General features: G+C 36.5%; 1 protein-coding gene across 2 annotated transcripts in view; it reads left to right on the top strand.

Annotated features, from left to right (window-relative positions):
* The window catches only part of nek11 (NIMA-related kinase 11), a 70,642-nt gene extending 57,422 nt beyond the window's left edge, over positions 1-13,220 (top strand). For both annotated transcript variants that reach the window (XM_051866440.1, XM_051866441.1), the window contains exon 16: positions 12,651-13,220. In XM_051866440.1, coding sequence (XP_051722400.1) covers positions 12,651-12,855 — 205 coding nt within the window. In that variant the 3' untranslated portion in view covers positions 12,856-13,220. The remainder of the gene's footprint in view (positions 1-12,650) is intronic.
* The last annotated feature ends 11,820 nt before the right edge of the window (positions 13,221-25,040 follow it).

Here is a 25,040-nt window from a genome sequence, read left to right on the forward strand (position 1 = left end):
GTAACCCAATAATCTTGGTAACTCCTCCCTGTGGTGTATTTATCTAGGTACATTTTAATATGAGCTTCTGCTTGGAATGTCATCTGTGATACATACAGATAATTTACTATCTTTCATGTTATTGTGCACAGATGCTTCTCCATTTGTCATTTTCTCTCTCGTCATTTTATTCAGCTTATTTTCTCATTTCTTGTATTGTTTGTACACATCTTTCTCTCCACAGAGCTTTTTTTATTCTCTTCACCGTAGTTATTATCTCCACAAGAGCAGCAAATTCTTTCCTGCAAAAGTTTGGGGTCAGTAAGATTTTTTATTTTTATTTTTTTGAAAGAAATTAATACTTTTAGATATAGCATGGATGCATTCAATTGATTTAAAGTGAAAGTAAATACATTTACAGTGTTAGATGTCTATTTCAAATCTTTTGAACTTTCTGTTAATCAAAGAATCCTGAAAAAAAAGATCAAAATATTAAGCAACTGTTTTCAACATTGATATTAATAAGAAATGTTTCTGGAGCACCAAATCAGTATATTAGAATGATTTCTGAAGGATCATGTGACACTGAAGACACTATTGCTATGGCAATCAAAAAAAATAAAATTGATAATTCTTTAAATTCGTACTTATTAACTTTAATTTATTGTTATTATCTTTTCTTTTCATTGTATGTTTCCGGACCCCAGTTTGAAAACCCCTGCCCTAACTTTGCCATACCTTTCTATTGCATACCATACTGTACCGTTGCATTCCAAACCAAACCATACTACTCTGTACATTCTATAGTGTGCAGTACCGTTCCATAGCACACCATACTCCAGTATTAGCTCGGTAGAGTCCTATGTCTTCCTTTCAGCATGACTGCAGAACCTCTTCTGACGGCAGGCCGAGCCTGTGGCTCCCCTACTGAGTGTGGGCTGAAGATATTAATAACAGAAGCGCTCTTCCTGTGAGGGCAGGAATTAGAGGCTGTCAGCTCCCTCTCTGCAAGTCTCATAAGAGCGTAAAGATGAGGAGGAGGGAGAAGGAGAGCACAGGTAGCAATTTACAGCAGCTGCATTTTCCCTACGCAGCCTCTCGTCAGCTGTGCGGTGACGCTACAGTCTTATTCTTCCAGATGCAGCTCCCATTTCTCTCATTCGGAGTGAATTAATTCTCAGGTATTTGCAGTTGTTACTGATACTAAGTGCTGAACAAGTAAAATTATCTTACTTTGTAAGTTGTTTTTTTTTCAGTTCAGTTACTTTTCAAGTGAAGGTGAAAAATAATAATATGGGTGATTCTTCAAATAGGGAAACTTTTCTATCGTCTAGGATGAATTTGAAGTTTTTATCATTTTTTTATTTTTTATTTTGAAGCATAGATTGTAATAGTGTTAAGCTTGTTTTATTCTGTTTCTTTACTTATTTTAAATGGTTAGTTCACCCAAAAATGAAAATTCTGTCAGTAATTACTTACCCTCATGTCGTTCTACACCTGTAAGACCTTCGTTCATCTTCAGAACACAAATTAAGATATTTTTGATGAAATCTGATGGCTCAGTGAGGCCTCCATTGCCAGCAATGTCACTGAATCTCTCAAGATCCAGAAAGCTACTAAAGACATATTTAAAACAGTTCATGTGACTACAGTGGTTCAACCTTAATATTATAAAGCGACGAGAATACTTTGTGCACCAAAAAAACAAAATAATGACAGCCGATTTCAAAACACTGCTTCGAAGCTGTATGAATCTTTTGTTTCAAATCAGTGGTTCGGATCACGTAAACGAAGCCTCGTTTACTGAAATCACATGACTTTGGCACTCCGAACCACTGATTCGAAACAAAAGATTAGTAAAGCTTCGAAGCAGTGTTTTGAAATCGCCCATCGCTAGATATTGTTTAAAAATTTTGTTTTTTTTGTGCACAAAAAGTATTCTCGGCACTTTATAATATTAGGGTTGAACCACTGTAGTCACATGAACTGTTTTAAATATGTCTTTACATTTCTAGGCACTGAAAGTATAAATGATCTTGCTGGCAATGCAGGCCTCACTGAGCCATCGGATTTCATCAAAGATATCTTAATTTGTGTTCCGAAGATGAACGAAGGTCTTACAGGTGTAGAAGGTGAGTAATAAATTACATTATTTTCATTTTTGGGTGAACTAACCCTTTAAAGAACATTTAAAAGACTAATAAATAAAAGAATGCTAAAAGGTAAATTTGTCAGAATTTCATTTTGGGCAAACTTTTTTAAACTTCCCCTCAATAATAAATGTTTAAAAATGTTAAAATAAGGGAACTTAGAACGTTTTATGAGAAATTAGAAAAGAAAAGAAAAATATGTATTGGATGTATTTTATTTTTGTGTACAATTTGTAATTTTTATGACAAAGAATTGTTGTCCCCTGCTTCCATTTCCATCACACTAAATAATTTAGAGATCACCTGACGTTTTACAAACATATTTTTATGTGATTATAATGGAAAAGAAAGTGACAAGAGAATGCATGACTGCAGGGTAGAGAAGTGACAGTTTGATGATCAGAAAGATCTTTCCATTATAAACTGTGTAGATTTATTAGGTGTCATTACCAATTGTCCATTTCCTTTTATTTTTGTAAAATTAAAGTTATTTTGACTGCTCGCTAACTTGCTGTGCAGATGAAACATGTAGCTTGATAGGTTTCATTTTTCAAGAGTTAATGTAGTCAAAAGCAGTGTTATTTTAGTATTATTTAGTTTTGTTGTATTTATTAATATTTTGAATAAGCTTTTATTTTTATATTTTCATTTTTTATATAAGTTCTAGTAATTTTAAGTGCTTTTATAATTTTTCTTAGTTTTTTTTTTAAATTTATATTTATTTACGTTTTGTTGTAGTAATTTTAGTACTTATTTTATTTCAGTTAATTTCTGTACAGTTTACGTTTTTCATCTAATATTTATATTTTATTTAATCTTTATTTCCATTAATAAAAACAATTTTAAATAGTTTTAGTTTTAATTAACTATAACAACATTGGTCAAAAGCCTCAACTGAAGAATCCTGTTATTTTTGTATTATTTTGTAGTATTTATTAATATTTAGAATTTTTATATTTTCATTTTTTATTTTTATTTTGTTTTTTTATTTCAATTTAGGTTTAAAATATATTTATTTCAGTTTTAGTTTTAGTAATTTTAGTGATTTTTAGTACTAATTTTAGTTAGTTGCCAAGGCAACATTTCTAATTTTATTTACAGTTTGTTTTTCATCTAATATTTATATTTTATTGAATCTTAAATTCCATTAAAAAAAACTGTTTTAATTAGTTTTAGTTTTAGTTAATAACAACACTGGTCTACCAAGTATCACCAGATGTCATCAGAGTTGTAAACTAACTATTAGGCTGTCACAGCATGTGTGAATAATTTCATTTCTGTAAATTTTCATGTCAAAATCTTGACCTTGAAAGCAATGGATGCTTTTAATCTTATTCTGGGCTCTTTTACTGTATGCCCTTACAGATGCATGCCTGTATCAACTCATTCTGATTTTATTTAAAGGAAAACCATTTCCTCTAAAAGCCACTTGTAGCAGTGAGATTTGAACCCAAGCCCCCATCAGAAGTCCAGCATGCTCTTCCTCTGAGAAGTCTGAATCATCTTGAGTTGGCCCTTCTGACAGATAGAACTCTTTCATTCTGCTCTTTAGATTTCAGTACATTATACACTTCTGTATGTGCATTTGGGGAATAACTTGAGGACAGCACTCAAGGGTATGTCAGAAAACAAAAGCATCTTCTCCAGTAGAGGTTGTTTGATGTGATCGTTTGATGACGATAACACTACTCATCCTTCACCTAGTTCATCTCTGCGTGACTTGAGGTCTCTGAAACTTTTGAATGTACGGTATTGCGTCTTCTGTTGATCATTACGCAGGACTTCTTTTGTTGACTTCAGCTCATTACGCCTCTCCGAAATAGCTGATCAAAGCTGCAGCAGGCAGCATGCATTCACAGAGATATAGGTTCTCTTTCATCAGAGTAAGCGTAGAGAACCGGTTTCGCTGAAAAACATCTGAGCTGACGACGTAACAGCTGTAGATGCATGTAAGACATTATGCTTTTGTTGTTGAGGAGGTTCCCAGGGTTTGGGGAGCTCTCTGTGGAAGGATCGACAGTGGTGATTGCGAAAGAAAGAGCCTGTAGGTTGCCAGGAAGCGAATGGGCAGGCGTAGGGCTGTTTATCATGCTGGGAGTGGGGGCTGATTGCAGCCCAGCCTTGATTACCACCACTAATCAGCTGGAAATGGACTATGAGTGGGCATGTGTGTGTATGTGAGTCTGCAGCGAGTTTGTCGACTTGGAAAGGAACGCCTCTCTTATATGAAAGCGCTGTCTGAAATTGACTTATGAGACAACAGTGTTGAAGAGGGCTTGTCGTTGTGATCTCAAAGGTCTCTCAACTGTAATTGTCTTTATTCTTGGCTTCTTGACAAAGTCATGAGTCATAATAACAGAGGGGTCTGATTGCCATGCCTTAAACTTTATGACTAGCATATTTAGCGTTGTCCTTCACAAAGAAAGGACGTGTTTATAATGCCTCTCAATTTAGTTATGTCACAGTACAACTCTGTTTTTATGTGCAACAGTTTTGAAGTATGCATGCACTTTATTACTTTTTTGAATTTTGGGTCATTCACTACACCTCTTAGAAAATTAGGAATATAAACAAAAGCTATCCAGTTAACTTTTTCATTTGACAGTTAAAGGGTTAGTTCACTTTCAAATGAAAATTAGCCCAAGCTTTACTCACCCTCAAGCCATCCTAGGTGTATATGACTTTCTTCTTTCTGATGAACACAATCTGAGATATTTTAATAAATATCCTGACGCATCCGAGCTTTATTATAGCAGTGAACAGGGGTCACGTGTATGAGCTGAAGAAAGTGCTTCCATCCACATCCATCCATCATAAACGTGTACTCCACACGGCTCCGGGGGGTTAATAAAGGCCTTCTGAAGCGAAGTGATGCGTTTGTGTAAAAAAAAAAAAAAAAAAAAAAATCCATATTTTTATGAAGTAAAATATCTAACTTCCACCAGACCACCTTCCGTATACAAGTTACGGAAAAAGTGTAAACTGGCGTCGCGTCAATTACTCTTTCTACGGATGGCGGTCTGGCGGAAGGTAGATATTTAACTTCATAATGTGTTAAATATGGATTTTTTTTTATTCCAAATCATTATTTTTACATTAATTTATGTAATTTATATACATTAATTTTTAATAGATAGATAGATTGGATGGATTGTTTATGATGGATGGATGGATGGATGGATTGATTGGTTGATTAGTGATTTGATTGATTGATTGATTGAAAATTCAGTTTTGCCATCACAGGGATAAATTACATTTTAAGATATATTAAAATAGAACAATTTTATTTTAAATTGTAATACTATTTCAAAATGTTACTGTTTTTATTTTTGATCAAACAAATACACCCTTATCTTACCAACCCCAAACCTTTGTGCAGTAGTGTATCAGATTGAGGCTTCAACAATGACCTTTCTTGCTTTTTTTACTTTCATTAAGACAGTGTTTGACAATGCTGTAACCTCCTCATGATGGGCCACTTTAAAATCACTGTAAATGAACTCATTCGCATATTCCATGCAGTTCATAAAGTAAAATAATTAGCTCTTTCCATTTCACCATGCTGGAGTGCTCAAACTTCCAGAGTCACAGTGAAACTCCAGGGGAGCGTGGAGAGAAGGAGACAGCAATTACCTCACGCTGAAGTGGGCAGGGGGGGGGACAGTCGATTTAATCCCAGACCGCACATGCTCATATCCCATCCCCATTACTGTAGAGGATTGAGCAGGCTGGAGGATTGCGCTCACTGAAGCCCGCTGTCTCTCCCCGCTGATGCCACCGCAGCCCTGCCATTCCTCAGCATCAGCAGCTGTCTGCTGCTCATCAGGCCTGACACCTGTATGATATGACTGAAGGTATGACTGGTGTCAGCCTCGAGGCATAACTTTTCCCAAATACACTTGACATTCTCAGGTGACCTGTTATATATCATGTTAAGACAGCAATAACAGAACTAATGAGAAGTAGGGACAACAGGGTTCCTTCTGAAAAAACAGCATGGTTGGTTGTGTAATAGTTTAGTTTGGCAAGGCCAAAGTGGAGGATCATTCTATGACCTGGTTTAAAATAAATTTCTGTACTATTTTAAACATTATATTAATTTGTTTTTATTGAAATTTGATACTTTGTGTCTTTAGAAATGTAACGGGTACTATGTAACACTTTTACAGTTTCATTTGATTTCTGTTCAAGATCTTAAAAAGGTGCTTCATAGAAAGAAAACTGAATTCTGATATATCTAAAATTTATTAATGTTTCCTTTTTATCAGCTGTTAAACGGTGGCTGAATTTTTGTAGATTTCGCTACAAAAATAGTAAGAATTGGCACATTGTTAAAGTAATCATTTACCAGTGTTATTCTATTATTATTTACAGTATATACTATTATAGTATTTATAAAAATGTGAATTAGATATTATATGTATATTTTCAGTATTCATTTAAATTTTATTTTTAATATTCCTATTTAACTTTCATTTATTTTTCATTTCAGTTTTAGTTTTACTCTTTCATACTTAATCTTATTTTATTTCAGTTAGTTGTCGAGGCAACATTTCTAATTTTAAGTTTTTCATGTAATATTTATATTTAATTTCAGCTTCATTTCAATTAACAAACATTTTTATTAGTTTTGTTTATAGTTGTCAATATCAACACTGTCACCCATTTTGTATAATAGCCCTGGAAATCCTATCCATATTCTAATTAGAGCAATGAAATAATCCTCACCCTATCAGTTCATCATTGTTAAATCTACTATTCACATGCTAAATAGTTTAGTATTTCTCTAACTCCGTGTCACTTTCTCTCTGTGATGACTGTAGTGATCCTTTTTAGGCTATTGGGTCTAAGATTTTTGTCTTTTTACCAGTCTGACTCAGAAAAATGAGTGCACAGATGTGTTATGTCATTACCAGACCCACACGGAATCTGCACCAGTGACATTAATTGGAAGCTGTTCCTCCCTAAAGACTGGATGGCCACTGATTGTTGCCTGTGAGGATTTGCTTTAATTCAGGAACAAGAGCTTCAGTGAGTTTTGGGATGAATTAGAACATTCCACATAATTCCCCTCACGATAAATACAGAAAATGTGAAAATATCTGGTCATTGTGAGTCACCCTACAGGCCCAGATGTACTTGCGACAATTTTTTCCATTTTTTGCCTTGGGAGTAAAAAGAAGTTTGAACTGCTGAGAGTGGCGTTTAGATGAATATGTGCTGCCCGCTTTCCTCAATATCAAAACAAACATACAACGAAAATAACAGAAGTGAGGAAACGATAGTTTGAACTTGGGTAGTACAAGCAAATTCTTAGAACTTGATCTAAGAGTAGGGGCGGGAACATAAGAGTGCATTAATTCTGTAAGATATGAAGGTGCTAAACCATGGCAAGCCTTAAAAACTAGGACAAGTATTTTAAACTGTATGCAATACACAATAGGGAGCCAGTGCAGCTGATGAAGGATGGGAGTGATGTGAGCTGTTTTTTGTTAAATATAAGGGCATGAGCAGCTGAGTTGCAAGCAATTCAGGGGTTTAGTGGGTAGGCTATAAAACAAAGGGTTACAATAGTCCAGATGCAAGGTTATAAAAAAGCATGGATAACAGTTTCAGCATTTTTAAGATTTTGCAAAAGTCGTATATGGACAATGTTGCGAAAGTGGAAAAAACAGGTTTTCTGTTTTGTCAGTATTAAGTTTTAAGAAGTTGTGAGCCATCCATTGTTTGATGATCTGACAAAGAGGAAGCATATAGATTAGAAATACAAACCCGATTCCAAAAAAGTTGGGACACTGTACAAATTGTGAATAAAAAAGGAATGCAATAATTTACAAATCTCATAAACTTATATTTTATTCACAATAGAATATAGATAACATATCAAATGTTAAAAGTGAGAAATTTTGAAATGTCATACCAAATATTGGTTCATTTTGGATTTCATGAGAGCTACACATTCCAAAAAAGTTTGGGACAGGTAGCAATAAGAGGCTGGAAAAGTTAAATGTACATATAAGGAACAGCTGGTGGACCAATTTGCAACTTATTAGGTCAATTGGCAACATGATTGGGTATAAAAAGAGCCTCTCAGAGTGGCAGTGTCTCTCAGAAGTCAAGATGGGCAGAGGATCACCAATTCCCCCAATGCTGCGGCGAAAAATAGTGGAGCAATATCAGAAAGGAGTTTCTCAGAGAAAAATTGCAAAGAGTTTGAAGTTATCATCATCTACAGTGCATAATATCATCCAAAGATTCAGAGAATCTGGAACAATCTCTGTGCGTAAGGGTCAAGGCTGGAAAACCATACTGGATGCCCGTGATCTTCGGGCCCTTAGACGGCACTGCATCACATACAGGAATGCTACTGTAATGGAAATCACAACATGGGCTCAGGAATACTTCCAGAAAACATTGTCGGTGAACATAATCCACCGTGCCATTCGCCGTTGCCGGCTAAAACTCTATAGGTCAAAAAAGAAGCCATATCTAAACATGATCCAGAAGCGTAGGCGTTTTCTCTGGGCCAAGGCTCATTTAAAATGGACTGTGGTAAAGTGGAAAACTGTTCTGTGGTCAGACGAATCAAAATTCAAATTTTGAATTCAAAGTTCTTTTTGGAAAACTGGGACGCCATGTCATCCGGACTAAAGAGGACAAGGACAACCCAAGTTGTTATCAGCGCTCAGTTCAGAAGTGGAAATGGACAGCCTGCAGTCCATATCTTTCACCCATAGAAAACATTTGGCGCATCATAAAGAGGAAGATGCGACAAAGAAGACCTAAGACAGTTGAGCAACTAGAAGCCTGTATTAGACAAGAATGGGACAACATTCCTATTCCTAAACTTGAGCAACTTGTCTCCTCAGTCCCCAGACGTTTGCAGACTGTTATAAAAAGAAGAGGGGATGCCACACAGTAGTAAACATGGCCATGTCCCAACTTTTTTGAGATGTGTTGATGCCATGAAATTTAAAATCAACTTATTTTTCCCTTAAAATTATACATTTTCTCAGTTTAAACATTTCATGTCATCTATGTTCTATTCTGAATAAAATATTGAAATTTGAAACTTCCACATCATTGCATTCCTTTTTTATTCACAATTTGTACAGTGTCCCAACTTTTTTGGAATCGGGTTTGTAGAAGTGGACCAAGAACTGATCCTTGAGGTACACCATGGGAAACAGTGACAGAGCAAAATTTGTGTTTATTAATGCTAATAAATTGCCTGTCCAAGAGATATGAAGTTAGCCACTGAAAGACAGTACCAGTGATACTGATAGCAGTTAGACCAGATACTGTAAGAGTACTGAATGGCAAATAGTATCAAAAGCTGCACTCAGATCCAAGAGGACCAGGAGGCTGAGGGCACCAGAATCAGACGCAAGGAGCAGGTCATACGCTACTCTTTCTTTGTACTGTGGAGAGGACGAAAACCAGACTGAAATCGCTCATACAGATTGTGTTTATCCAAATGACACTGCAGTTGTGTAGCGACCATCTTTTCTGATACTTTAGACAGAAAGGGAAGGTTGAAAATTGGTCTAAAAATACTGTTCTGGCTGTTCATGTTTTTACTCACGGATGTCTGACCTCGACTAACTGAACAGAAGAAACCAGAGAAGATTTCCACTTCAAAGAAGGCAGAGCCTCAGTGCACACCTACCTATAAGTAATCACCACAGACCAATGGTAGTTTGAGGGTGTTTACCAGCCGGCGCAGATTTTTCCAGAAAGTTCGCTTTGGCAAGCTGTTTCAAACTCCCAAACGAACTTCCTTTTGGCCTGATTTTGTTCAAAATGACATCACACCAGTTCATTCTTCGATTTTGCTTGAAGTATATCGGGGCCTTACCTGAATAACTGCTCCTTGCTTTACAGCAGCTTTCTGAGATCTTGAACGCAGAGATATCCAGATATGAACTAAAAACTGCTAAAATGCATTCCTTGCATAGAATGACTCACAAACGTCATTTTGGTCATTATCCACTTACGCTTTATTCAATGGCACATGCCTCTCAACACCCCCTACTTACATTTAACACGTACCTCCACCTACCTGCTCCATCCTGTTCTTCTCCTATAATCTCACCTGTCACCACTGATCTCGTATCAGACAGTGAACTCTGTGAACTCTTTAATATTCAATCATCATTCCCCTAGACACTGTCATTCTTGAATAATCAATTCATAACGGCTGCCTTACATTCAAAGTAGTTAATTTCTTTAATGATGCCCTTCTTCTTTGTCCTGTTTTGCTTTTGTGTGTTTTAAAGTCTTGTTGTTTTTATAATATCACTAATGCTGGAGTCTGTACCTCATGCCCTTGGCATTGAAGTTAAGGCAAAAACAAAACTTTGGTCAAAAATATGCTCTCAAAATCTATTCCAATCAACAGGGGGTGACTTGTCCATTAAAATGTTTTTATCTGTGATAGGAAATGTCTGTATGTTGTGATACAGATAAAAATTGAAAGTCATATTTCATCAAGGGAGCATTTTTCTTCTCATGGGTATGAGGAGAAACATTCATTCTTTTTATTTATACAGTTTGAGTTGACCTGTTTTCATAAAGAATGTTTTTTGAGCCCGTCAGACCTGAAAATCTGCAAATTTGTTATGTTCCCATATTCCTTGAATGGTAGGTGGTGTTTTCTCGTTTAAAAAACACAGTGGGGTCCAAAAGTCTGTGACCACTAGTGAAGATGCTTCTATTTTGCATTCTCATTTAATACATTTCATTACAAATGATATTGTCAGCATAACAGTGTGAGTGAAAAGTTGAATTGAAAAGTATTTTGTATATTCATGTACATGCTGTAGCATTTTTAGTTACTTTAAATTTGTCACAATCATAAAACTGTTGTTTTTAATTAAATTCACTTTTAAATCGTATGTTTTTGATGTACCAAAAACATACGAACCCAACTGTATTTAGTATTTTTAGTATTTTCAGTGTGCATTATATAGATAGTTAAAGTTAGATTTGTTTGCTACTGCATATCAAAATTTCAAGGTTACAGTAGGTTCATCCATTAACATAGTTTGCTCAAACTGATCATTGTATCTTGTGTAAATATTTTATGCTTTCATAATTTTATCTGTCATACGTTATGCCCTTGGTTCATCTCCAAAAGAGAGATATATCATTGTACTTCAGATTTATTAACCTGTTAAGAGATTTTTTGGTGGTTTGAAAAGCCTGGTCAATGTCACAGTTCTTTATACTGTCAGGAGACTGCTTTTGTGAGATTTACCAATAACACCAAGTTCAAGTTCAAGATTTATTAAGAGGCAGTATAGATTGAGATGGCTTGTACAGTACTTGACTTTACAAAGGGACTACAATGAAAAGTGATACCATAAAAGAATTCATTTAAAATGATGGTCACATTAGTTCTCATGGACTAAAGATATGCTGCCCCTGTAGTTCATATCTATCTTTCAACTTAGAAATGTGCTACAGATGGACTGCCACAAAAAGAAAAGCACTACATCAACTGGAGCCTTTGTGTTTCTTTTAATTGGGTGTTTTAGGGGGGATATCGTTCATCTCTTCCACCTGTCTCTTTCATTCCTTATTCTTTTTTACATCCTCTACCTGATGACATTACTTTGGCTTTTGGGTACTGAGTGAAACTAACCCAGACCTTGTAAGGTTGAACCCTCTCAGATGATAAACCTCTGAGCTACTGTGGACAGCAATCCATCATTTACTCCAAGCTTTTCACACTTTGCGTCAAGCTCCCTATCTTGGAAAGTCCAAATCAATTTAGTTCCTTAGACCAGAGAAAACCTGATTTCAGTGGCTCTATTCCTCATAAGAATGACAATTCCTGATATTACCAAGATGGAATTAATTACCTTTTCTTCTGTTATCTAAGCTTCACTGTTGAGCTCATTCTCTGGGACCATTAGTATCCTACTGTCTCTTCGATCTAGACTATATCTTTTTGAGAAAGAAATGGACATTTCTATCTTTACCAAAACTGCCCAACACTTACATCAACTCATAAATCATTCACACATCTCAATCTCACGCTAAATGGACATATTCACAAAGGCATTACTTATTTTTAACACAGCTTGAAGGAAAAGGAAAGACAATCTATTTTTGTTCTGGCAGCTGTTGACATTTCACCTTATGCATTGTGTGTGTGTGTGTGTGTGTGTGTGTGTGAGAGAGAGAGAGAGAGAGAGAGAGGGGGGGGGGGGGGGGGGCAGTTCTGAGGGGTCCAAAGGTGCCAGTAGAGATCACACTGACATTGAGACGAGGAAGTGATTCACGGTGCCTGCTCACATACCCAACACCTGTCAGGGGGCGTTTTTACAAGAGGTCCCGCTTGGATGCATCCACTTGTCCCACAGACTTGAGAGACTGAATGCTGTAGGATATATGTAGAACACAAAATCCAGAAAGCAATTTTGAAAGAATGTATTTGCAAGACCTTTGCATATCCTTTGTAAATGTGAACTGGATTATTTTAATATTAATTCTAAATTTAATTTGGTCTTTTAGGTCGGTGTGTCGGAGGCTAGGAGAGGAGGTGTTCCTGAAGGTCTATGACTACCTGAAGCAGGCCAGACAGAGGCAGGAGAGTGAGGAAAGCATCAAACAGACTCTGATCCAGCTGGTGGAGAAGCCCAGTGATTGCTTTGAAGTAGATCAACTTCTTTATTATGAAGAGCTGCTCTTGGCTGCACAGGAAAACACTGTAAGATAACAGTAAAGCAGACACGCACACTCACAGATGTTATCTGTCAAGAGCCATATAGATCAATTTCTGTACTTTTAAGATCTGCCTGTGATGCAACTTCATATTGTGAGAGCTCCACACTCAACAACAAATACAATAAAATGCTTTGTGAAGGTTGTGCAAAATTCAGAATTTAAGAAATTAAAATGGCAGACAGGATGTTGAATTGGATTGGATGAGAAGTTTTACTGAATTGCAATTCAAAGAAATTCTCACAACAGAGAAATTTCATTAGTCCAAGTTCATTAATTTTGACAAATTATGCTTATTTATTCACTGATATAAAATATTTTTCCTGACTGTTTAGAGACAGTATATGTGTGTGTGTGTGTGTGTGTGTGTGTGTGTATATATATATATATATATATATATATATATATACACACACACACACACACGTAGCAAACAGGATGAAGAATTGCAATTAGAGTTTACAATGTTACCTATAGAAGTGTGTGTGTGTGTGTGTGTGTGTGTGTGTGTGTGTGTGTTTGTTTGTTTGTTTGTGTGTATATACACCGATCAGGCATAACATTTTGACAACCTTCCTAATATTGTGTTGGTCCCCCTTTTGCTGCCAAAACAGCCCTGACCCATCGAGGCATGGACTCCACTAGACCCCTGAAGGTGTGCTGGGTGGTATCTGGCACCAAGATGTTAGCAGCAGATCCTTTAAGTCCTGTAAGTTGCGTGGTGTGGCCTCCATGGATCGGAGTTGTTTGTTCAGCACATCCCACAGATGCTCGAATGGATTGAGATCTGGGGAATTTGGAGGCCAAGTCAATACCTCAAACTCATTGTTGTGCTCCTCAAACCATTCCTGAACATGGTGTACATGGTCTGCAACAATGCTTAGGTAGGTGGTACGTGTCAAAGTAACCTCCATATGGATGGCAGGACCCAAGGTTTCCCAGCAGAACATTGCCCAAAGCATCACACTGCCTCCACTGGCTTACCTTCTTCCCATAGTGCATCCTGGTGCCATGTGTTCCCCAGGTAAACGACGCACACGCACCAGACCAGGCTACCTTCTTCCATTGCTCCATGGTCCAGTTCTCACGTGCCCACTGTTGCCGCTTTCGGCGGTGGACAGGGGTCAGCATGGGCACCCTGACTGGTCTGCGGCTATGCAGCCCCATACACAACAAACTGCAATACACTGTGTATTCTTACACCTTTCTATCAGAACCAGCATTAACTTCTTGAGCAATTTGAGTTACAGTAGCTCATCTGTTGGATCGGACCACACAGGCCAGCCTTCGCTCCCCACTTGCATCATGTCCATGACCCAGTCGCTAGTTCACCACTTTTCCTTCCTTGGACCACTTTTAATAGATACTGACCACTGCAGACCAGGAACACCCCACAAGAGCTGCAGTTTTGGAGATGCTCTGACCCAGTCGTCTAGCCATCACAATTTGGCCTTGTCAAACTCGCTCAAATCCTTACGCTTGCCCATTTTTCCTGCTTCTAACACATCAACTTTGAGGACAAAATGTTCACTTGCTGCCTAATATATCTATAATGTTATGCCAGATCGATACATATATATATATATATATATATATATATATATATATATATATATATATTTCTATAGGTAACATTTTAAACTCTAATTGCAATTCTTCATCCTGATAGCACACAAACCTGATATTTGTGATGTGGGATGCATTCATTTCATATTTCAAAAAGCTTAGGTCCTTAGCTTTATATATTTCATACTTGTAAATATAAAACAAGATTTACAAAACTTGTTTAAACTTGCTGTTTTTGTAATATATACTGTACTATACTTAATTTGGAGATTCTATACAAAAAAAAAATAAAGCTATTTTTTTTCTGCATTCAGACTGTAAATATATGTGGATGTTTTTTTTATTTGCTACTTCATGTGATATATAGGTTTAACTTCTGATGGGTCTAACGGTCACTATTTCATTCTTTTACTTCTTTTATAGGACTGCAGTGTACTGATAAATTACATTTTTAGCTATCTTCTGTAAACCCCTGGTATTTTATGATTACAGTTATTAATCGACCTGTTTTGTGGTGCCTGTTCACCAAAAATTGGCTGATTTCTCACAGCTCAGAAGTTAGCGAGCTGAATAAAACGCAACAGTATAAGATCAATAGCAGAAAACACTGAAACACAGGGACTCTAGCTGAGATACCGCTCCAGTCAGCCTTCTCCATTGTTTTGCTCTTATCACGAAAGCAAACCGAGACATTCATTACAAGTTATCGACTTTTCCATGACATGAATGTAAGAATGTTGTTGTTTTCCCCTTTAAGGATAATCCAAACTCGAAAGATGGCTTTAATAATCTTGCCAATTGAACTGAACACATTGTACCACTCGTATTGTGTTCTTCACAATACCATCACTGATTAATCAGATAATGTATTTGTTTCTACAAACAGCTGTTTGTTATAGTGATGGATTACAAGTAATGCTCGTTATCACACTGTTACAATGAAAGTTCAAGGTTTGTGTGAGGTGAAGAGAGTGAAAGAAAGTGATTCCCTCATTTTATCAGCATTTAAATATGATCAGCAAAAATTTACAGTGCATTTCAGCACATCATGTTCATGCTGTGCTTGTTAACTCTCATTTTCACTTTTTAAATGGCATTCCAGTTTGCTGTCAAGTATTAACCGCTTACCCCACGTCCTCCTACTGTGCACACTTTTCCACATGTCAAAAAAACAAAGCTTTCAAACACCCCACTGCTCAAAGGTTCAGAGAGCTGCGTTAGCGAAGAATCCATTTTTTTGTAATTCTAGTTGGTGTTGTGGCCATATCAATGCTGTCTCTTTACTTTGACTGTGTTATCAGACACTTTATCATGTTCCGCTTGACTGATATGTCTTGACTGGAGTGAGGCGGAATATTGTCACGGATAATGACAAATGTCGTGAGGATTAGCTGCTTGTGCTTCCTCCAGTCAAACAGGGAAAAAAAGATGTTTAGAGATTGACCGAAAGATAGATAGTGAGTTTAGTTTTGACAGGCTACATTCACTCAGTCAGTGTTAGACAGGGATTGTCAGCTGTATTTACTAACACGTGTGACTCTCAAATCGTCTTGTTCATACAACAGCTTACAGGAGCGGCTCGAATGCTGTCTTTATGAACAGTATAAAGTATGCGATGTGAAGCCCCTTTTCTATTCTCTCGATAGCCTCGATAACCAGTGTCAGAAGTACATAGCAAAGATCTTCCACAACACCAGAAACTGACCAGCAAATCACTTGTTGTTTGCTGCAGTTGTGGCTACTGTAGTTATAGTTATAGTACTATAGTAAGAGATGCAATTATAGTGTCATTCCAGGAACATCCTATTTGCAGGATAGTGGTCACAATGATAGATGTGTGGCAGAGAGGAACATTTTATTACTTACTACTCATTCTACTCATTTCTGTTCATTCTCATTCAGTTGGGTTCAAAAGATCATGCAGCTACCATTCAAAAGTTGTTGTTTTTTTTAAAGATTTTTTTAATGTTTTTGAAACTTTCTTATGTTCACCAAGCCTGCATTTATTCGATCAAAAATACAGTTAAAACAGTAATACTGAGAAATGTTATTACAATTTAAAATAATTATTTTCTATTTTTATATATTTAAAAATGTAATCTGAATTTTCAGTTTACTCCAGTCTTCATTGTCACATGATCCTTAGAAACAATTCAAATATGCTGATTCGGAGCTCAAGAATCTTTTAAGTTTCTTCAAAGGATTCTTTGATGAATAAAAAGTTAAAAAGGACAGCAATTATTTGAAACAGAACCATTATAAATGTCTTCGCTGTCACTTTTGATCTATTTAATGCGCCTTTGTTGAATAACAACAACAAAAAAAAATCTTTTGAACGGTATTGTAGCTTTAACCAGCACAGCAAATATGGCTTTCATCATATTTACACCTGATTATTCAGTTGACAGTGGTTGATTGACAAAGCTTACTAAGATTCACAAAGCTCCGCCCCTCTTGGTTACTGTTGCTAATGCAGACAAGCTTTACAAAACATCCCTTAGTGAACTGTGTAAATTTTAGCAAAATATGCTGATAAATTATTCCTACATGGACAGGAATGAAAGGGTTAGTTCACCCAAAAATGACAATTCTGTCATTAATTACTCACCCTCATGTCGTTCCACACCCGTAAGATTTCAAAACACTGCTTCATGAAGCTTCAAAGCTTTACGAATCTTTTGTTTCGAATCAGTGGTTTGGAGCGTGTATCAAACTGCCAAAGTCACGCCCCCCAGTGGTGAACCATTGAAATTTCGAAACATTTATGACGTAACAAAGCCTCGTTTACTGAAATCATGTGACTTTGGCAGTTTGATACACGCGCCGAACCACTGATTTGAAACAAAAGATTCGTAAAGCTTCAAAGCTTCATGAAGCAGTGTTTTGAAATCGCCCATCGCTAGATATTGTTGAATAAAGTCGTTATTTTGTTTAATATCTAGTGATAGGCGATTTCAAAACACTGCCAAAGTCACGCCCCAGTGGTGAACCACTAAAATTTCGAAACCCTTATGACATAACAAAGCCTCGTTTACTGAAATCACATGACTTTGGTAGTTTGATACATGCTCCGAACCATTGATTCAAAACAAAAGATTTGTAAAGCTTGGAGCAGTGTTTTGAAATCGCCCATCACTTGATATTGTTGAATAAAGTAGTTTTTTTTGGCGCACAAAAAGTACTCACATCACTTTATAACATTAAGGTTGAACCACTGTAGTAACATGAACTGTTTTAAATATGTCTTTAATAGCTTTCTGGGCATATAAAAGTGTTAATTTTCTTGCTGGCAATGAAGGCCTCACTGAGCCATCGGATTTTATCAAAAAATATCTTAATTTGTGTTCCGAAGATGATTGAAAGTCTTACGGGTTTGGAATAACATGAGGGTGAGTAATTAATGACAGAATTTTCATTTTTGGGTGAACTAACCCTTGAATTCTGACATTGCAAAAAACTGTGAAGAGCGCAAACTAGAATTGAGTTTTTGTATATTGTCCATAAAATTTTGCACAGATCCTTGTCTAAAAAAAAATGTCAGATGTCAAGGTGGGGCCTCGCTCTTTTAGTACAGCATGTAGCATTGAAAAGTCTGATTAATTTCAGTGAGTATGTGTGTTCAAGCAGATCATGTAAATTAACCAATGTACCTGAACCAAATACATAAAAAGATATCACCCTCATGAGAACTTTTGTTTGTAGCTTGACTGTAGTTGAACTACTGTAAATTATGATTAGCATGTAGCTTGGTGAGATTTGAATTTAATTTAGCTTCCCCAACCCTACCATCCACTGTACAAGAGTATCCATGAGAAAATCCTCGATAGCACACAACCGTTGGGTGTTGTGATCTATAATTGTTACAACTCTGTCAACACCCCAGTGTTTGCACAGAGCGCTGTATTGACCTCAGAATTACAGTGATCACTTAAGGAGGTCTCAAACCCAAACCGAACAGCATTTCGAATCCTGTGAGCGTTTAGCTCAGCAAAGAGCAAGACATAATTAGACACAGAGATAATGAGCACCTTTTTGCCTCCTGCTGCCTTTGGCTCTTCTGGCCATGATCAGACAGTTTTACCAGTATGGCCTAGAATTTTAGTTGACAATTTTTTAATTTTTATTTATTTAGTTAGGACAGTAGGGGGACAGAAAATTTTGGAGGAGAGACAGGAAATTAAAATGTTTAAATTTTATTTAACAAGAATGTGCGAAATCAAACCAATCATTCGAACATCATATGTATGTGTGAAAACTGTTGTGAAATCCTATTCTCTTCTAAAATAATAATAAAAAGTTTTATTGTCATAAAAATTAATTTCAATATTAATAATTACATGCATTTAATTAAAATGTAATTTGAAATGGTTTTATTTTAATTAAAAATTCAAACATTCAATTGAAGAACAAATTTTAATTTTAAAAAATATATTAAAATGTTTTAATAAAAACAAATTAACGCCACATGCTCATTTTTTTTTTTTCATTACCGTTGACGAAATGTTTCTTGATTGACTTTGTTCATTAACATTCATTGTTAATAAACATTTTTGGCACTGATTTCATTGATGACATTGATAGTAGTATCAAATAACAACAACTACAAAAAAATTTGATACAGTTTAGATGCACATGATCTCAGCGGTCCCCATCTGTAAGTTTGCCAGTGAAGATTTATTTATAATTAGTCCTATAAGTTGTAGTACTTTCCTGAGTTTGTGCTTGATGACTTGCAGAAGACGCCACGCTTGGCGCAGGTGCAGGGACCCGATTAAAGAGCAGGTTTTGAATAAGAGATGCTCTACTTAAAATCTCTAAGGAGAATCCACCTTTAGATTCTGCAATCAAATAGACACCTGCAAAGTGAATGCAGCTCAGTATTAATCGTTGTTGGCTCCAGCAGTGCTTTCCAGCTACTGTGATCCTCATGCTCTAGGAGGTCTGGGTCTGTGCCTTTGTGTCCCTCCCCCTGTGGGCTACATTAGTATTCAGCTCAGCAGGTTTCTGGCTTCCAATGGATAAATTAATTGATATTTTGGCGGTGGAGAGCTTGCAACAGTTCCAGTCTTGTAGAGAAAGTTCTTTAAATTGACCCACTTTCACTGGAGTTGGTGCTTTAATTGAGTCATCCTGATTTAGCTCCAAGATCTAAACATACTCAAAATGCATTTAAAGTTGTTGTTTTTGTTGATAATGATGATGACTAATTTGAAGGATAACTTACACAGGGGGTCTGGACTCCCAGAACAGAAGTCTTTAACAATTTAATGTTGTTTTTTTAATAGTTTTTTCAGTCTTTGCACTTTATAATCCTCAACAGCAAATGGATATATCTGCTTTATATTTATACATAGTTCAGTCATGAAACTCTAGATGGCGCAGGCTGATGATAATTACAGCATTAACCCTCTGGGGTCTGAGGATTTTCGGGGCCCTGGAGAAGTTTTGACATGCCCTGACATTGGTGCTTTTTTCAGTTGTTCATAAACATATTAATGGAAAAAGTGTCATTACACTGTATTTTGTATCACATCATTTTGTTGGGTTCAACATCATTGAGTGTACACAAATAAAAGAAGATATTCCAAAAAATTTTAATGGTGTATAACTCCTAATTATATGTGCAACATTGACGGAGTATTTTGAGTCTCTTTCACACTGGTAAGAAAAAAACCGAGGTGGTATCGCCGGCGTGACCGCCGACCCGAGGGAGTTAAAGGATTAGTTCACTTTCAAATTAAAATTTCCTGATAATTTACTCACCCCCATGTCATCCAAGATGTTTATGTCTTTCTTTAGTCGAAAAGAAATTAAGGTTTTTGATGAAAACATTCCAGGATTTTCAACGGACCCCAAACGGTTGAAGGTCAAAATTACAGTTTCAGTGCAGCTTGAAAGGGCTTTAAACGATACCAGACGAGGAATAAGAGTCTTATCTAGTGAAAACGATCAGTCATTTTCTAAAAAAAAAAAAAAAAATGTATATGCTTTATAAACACAAATGCTCGCCTTGCAAGTGCTTCCGCCAGACCGCCTTCCATATTCTTCAAAAAGTTTACGCTGTATGTCCTACACCTTCCCTATTCAACTTAAAGAATGGCATTCTAGCGGAAACTAGATATTTGACTTCATAACTTGTTTAAATATGGATATTTTTTATACAAACGCTTCGCTTCAGAAGGCCTTTATTAACCCCCCGGAGCTTTGTGGAGTACACGTTAATGATGGATGGATATGGATGGAAGCTTGTTCTTCAGCTCATACTGCTATTATAAAGCTCAGATGCGTCTGGATATTTATTAATATTTCTTCGATTATGTTCATCAGAAAGAAGAAAGTCAAATACACCTAGGATGGCTTGAGGGTGAGTAAAGCTTGGGCTAATTTTCATTTGAAAGTGAACTAATCCTTTAACTACTGGCACAAGCTGATTGGTCCATGTCACTTCTGCAGCCAATGAGCTTGTTGCTCACACATTTAAATGGCTGGTTACATTCACTATAGCAGTTTGCAGCACAGTTCAGAGTTCCTCTAAAACCCTCCACCTTCCCCAGCTCCACCTGTATAGATCTGCTATGGGTTTTTGATATATGCTATTTGTGCAGCAACATATATATATATATATATATATATATATATATATATATATTTTACTGTTAGTCAGAAATCTGACTGTGCAAGACTAACTTTAAACTCTCAAAGTTTAACCAACTGCACAGATCAGTACATCCAGTCTGTAAGTGAACATACTGTCTAAAGGAATACATGTTGCTGAGGCTTTAAGCCAGACAATCAGGTCTTGATCCTGATCCTCGACCGGGCATATCAGGCATATGACTCATCTCTGTATTCCTCTGCCTGCCGCTTTGTTTCATCAGGTTCGGGTGGAGAGTGGGCGTTCAGTGCGCTGTGGCCGTGACAGCCGTATCACAGCTGTACCTTTAATCGCTCGTTCCCATCAACCCTGAGACCCTGACCAAGTGTAATGAGGCATAATGCCATCGAGGAGATGATAATGCTGGGAACGCTGAAGATAAGTAATGCCTCCTCTTACTGAGAGAGAGAGTGTGTGCACTGCATACTGTACACTGTTTGCATTCGTCTTTCTCCAATAACCTGTCTGAGGGGCCCGGAGCCTAAACACATAGCATGTAATTATTAACCACCTCCCAATACAGAACTGAATGAATTGCAAAAATTGACCAACATGATATTGTTTTATTTCTGTGTGAAGTACTGGAGATTTGGAAGATATTTGCTCTTGCAGGCAATGAGCTGGTTTGCTGTTACATTACATTAGTTCTGGATTATGTTTAAATGAGTGTGTCTATAATGTGACATTTTAAAAGTTTATGGTCTTAATGGTCTGTTTACACTAATCGATCGTATGCGCATTTAATTTACACCGGGATATAAATCTGATCTACTTGGCTGAATTGAACTGCTATTCAAAATGTGTTTACTAATACCAGCTTTGACTACTTTCACTCGACATTTAAAGATTTTTGCTGCTTGATTACAGTGAGCTAATGCAGCAGAAATTTTAAACGTGTTGTCACAACTCAATTTCATTGCTATTAAGGGGTTAGTTCACCCAAAAAGGACATTTCTGTCATTAAGTACTCAGCATCATGTCGTTCCAAACCCATAAGACCTTCGTTCATCTTCGGGACACAAATTAAGATATTTTTGATGAAATCTGAGAGTTTCTCCCATAGAAAGCAACGAAATTACCACATTCAAGGTTCAGAAAAGTAGTAAACACTACTTAAAATAGTCCATGTGACTACAGTGATTCAACCTTAATGTTGTAGAATACTTTTTGTGTGCACAAACAAAACAAAAATAACAACTTTATTCAACAGTTTCGTCTCTACCCTGTCAGTCTCCTACGCTGTCCGAACGGCGACTCTGTATTGGCCGGCTATTGCGTCAGCATCGCACGCATGCGTCAGGGTGCTCACATGAACACTGTCGGTCTTTACTACTTCTCTGGACCTTGAATGTGGTAATTTCGTTGCTTTTTATGGGAGATTAAAAAAAAAAAACTCGGATTTCATCAAAAATATCTTAATTTGTGTTCCGGAGATGAACGAAGGTCTTACGGGTGTGGGTGACATGAGGGTGAGTAATTAATGACAGAAATTTCATTTTGGGGTGAACTAACCCTTTAATCTAATGAGTTAGACTAAATGACTAAATAAATAATGTTGCATTAACTGAAACTAGACAGTGGATTTTTTTAGTTTCCAGCATGCTTTGCATTTGACTGGATTGGCAGGGTAAATTTTGAATTTTACACTACTGTTCAAAAGTTTGGAGTCTGTTTTTTTAAGTAGGCTACATCTCTTATGCTCACCAAGACTGCATTTATTTGATTTAAAATATAGTAAAACAGTAATATTGTGAAATATTACAATTGAAAATAATATATTTTTAAATGTAAAATATTCCTGTGTTGCAAAGCTGAATTTTCAGCATCATTACTTCAGTCTTCAGTGTCACATGATCCTTCAGAAATCATTCTAATATGCTGATTTGCTGCTCAAGAAACATTTCTTAGTAAAAATCAATGTTGAAAACAGTTGTGCTGATTAATATTTTTGTGTAAAACTATGATACTATGATTTTTTTCAGGACTCCGATGAATCGAAAGTTCAAAAGAGCAGTATTTATTTAAAATACATTTTTGTAACAATGTAAAAGTGCAAGCATTTTCTAAGAAGTGCTGCAGTGGGTGCAAGTAGCCAGAGCTACTGGGTATAAAAACACATTTTGGTTATGGCCACACAAGCTCTTCGTAAGCAGTTTGTTAGATTGAAAATTGTGAGCTCATTTTCTGTGTGGGAATCCTCCTTCTGTGGCCTGCTTATCATTAGACCTTGTCAGCATGTGATAGATCACGCTGTGTGAGATTGAAAAGTAAAGCTCTCCTCCAGTTCTCATGCCTACAGGACAAGACTGTCATGAGCGATTTCCAGGCTGTTGCAGTGCCATAATTGGTTGCTATTGCATCTTTTTTCCTCAGGTGTTATGTCGGTCTTATGGTTTCATGTGACTAAACAAAAGGGAACGTCAGGGCCAATAATATCAGTGTGCCTTTCTCTCTTTCCCTCTGCTCTACTCTTTCTCGTTCTCTCCATCTCTACTTACATTTATATAATGGGAAAGGTCTAGACCCTTTACTATCATATGCAGCTAAAACTGAGATGACAAGCTTAATGGCTGAATGGGGCATTAACTTATCAAATCATTTATTCGTACTGGGCAGCAGCAACACCTGTGAATGAAGGTTAAAGGGTCTAGAGGGCATTTGAGTGTTTCAGATTAGATTGGTCTCCTTCAGTGATATATAAGGCATCACATTTCAGTTCTTTTATCAGCTATCATGCAAGGAAAGGAGGTTTCAAGGGTTTTTTTTTTCTGTCCAAAGAGTCTTTTTATGAATTGTTCATTATCTTTTATATATTTCAAAACATTTTTATTAGCCTTATACACACGTTGGAAATGTTTATTACTGCTTATCCTCTCAACCTATGACTAGATGTTTCATACAGACATGAAAAAGCAGACGAGGGACAGGTAGAGATAAAAGTGAGAGACACCTTGAAGACTGCTGATGAATAGAATTAATAACAGTTGTCTTGTGATCTGCCAGCAGTGGGGATCAAACTGTGATTGTTCACCTAAAAGTGAAAAGTCTGTCGTCATCCTCATCCCCATTGTTCCAAACCTGCGTGATTTTCTTTCTTCTGTCAAACACGAGATCTTTGGCTGGATGTTCATGCTGATCATTTCCTTATAATTAAAGTGAATGGTGTGCTGTCAGGCTCCAAAATAACAGTAAAAGTAGTCTACATGACTTGTGCGCTATATTCCAGTATTTAGAAGCCATGTGATGGATTTAGGGAAACCAAAACTTAATTTGTTACTTATTGAAAATATTCCCCTCCTTCATAGCTCTCATATCTCATGTGTGTGATTTGAATATGTGGATATGCATATGCAATCGGTTACGAGACACATGAGAACCATTAGTATCATTCACATCAGACCTATATTGTGACATGTTTTGACATATTTGCCCTATTTGAAGTATGATTTATTATAAATTAATATTAAATAGTTATTCATTTGAATTATTAATTATGATACAAATAACACGGCAAGGGGGGAATCGTACAACCAGAATTCCGGAAATGTTGGGACGTTTTTTAAATTTGAATAAAAGGAAAACTAAAAGACTTTCAGATCACATGAGCCAATAATTTATTCACAATAGAACATAGATAACATAACAAATGTTTAAAGGGAGAAATTTTACACTTTTATCCACTAAATGAGCTAATTTCAAATTTGATCCCTGCTTTAGGGTCTCAAAAAAGTTGCCACGAGGGCAATAAATGGCTGAAAATGCAAGAAATTTTGAAAAGATTCAGCTGGGAAAACATCTAGCAACTAATTAAGTTAATTGATATCAGGTCTGTAACATGATTAGCTATAAAAGGGATGTCTTAGAGAGGCAGAGTCTCTCAGAAGTAAAGATGGGCAGAGGCTCTCTAATCTGTGAAAGAGTGCGTAAAAAGATTGTGGAATACTTTAAAAACAATGTTC

This window comes from Ctenopharyngodon idella, chromosome 16 (assembly GCF_019924925.1).
Source record: "Ctenopharyngodon idella isolate HZGC_01 chromosome 16, HZGC01, whole genome shotgun sequence".
In the NCBI taxonomy this organism is placed as follows: domain Eukaryota; kingdom Metazoa; phylum Chordata; class Actinopteri; order Cypriniformes; family Xenocyprididae; genus Ctenopharyngodon; species Ctenopharyngodon idella.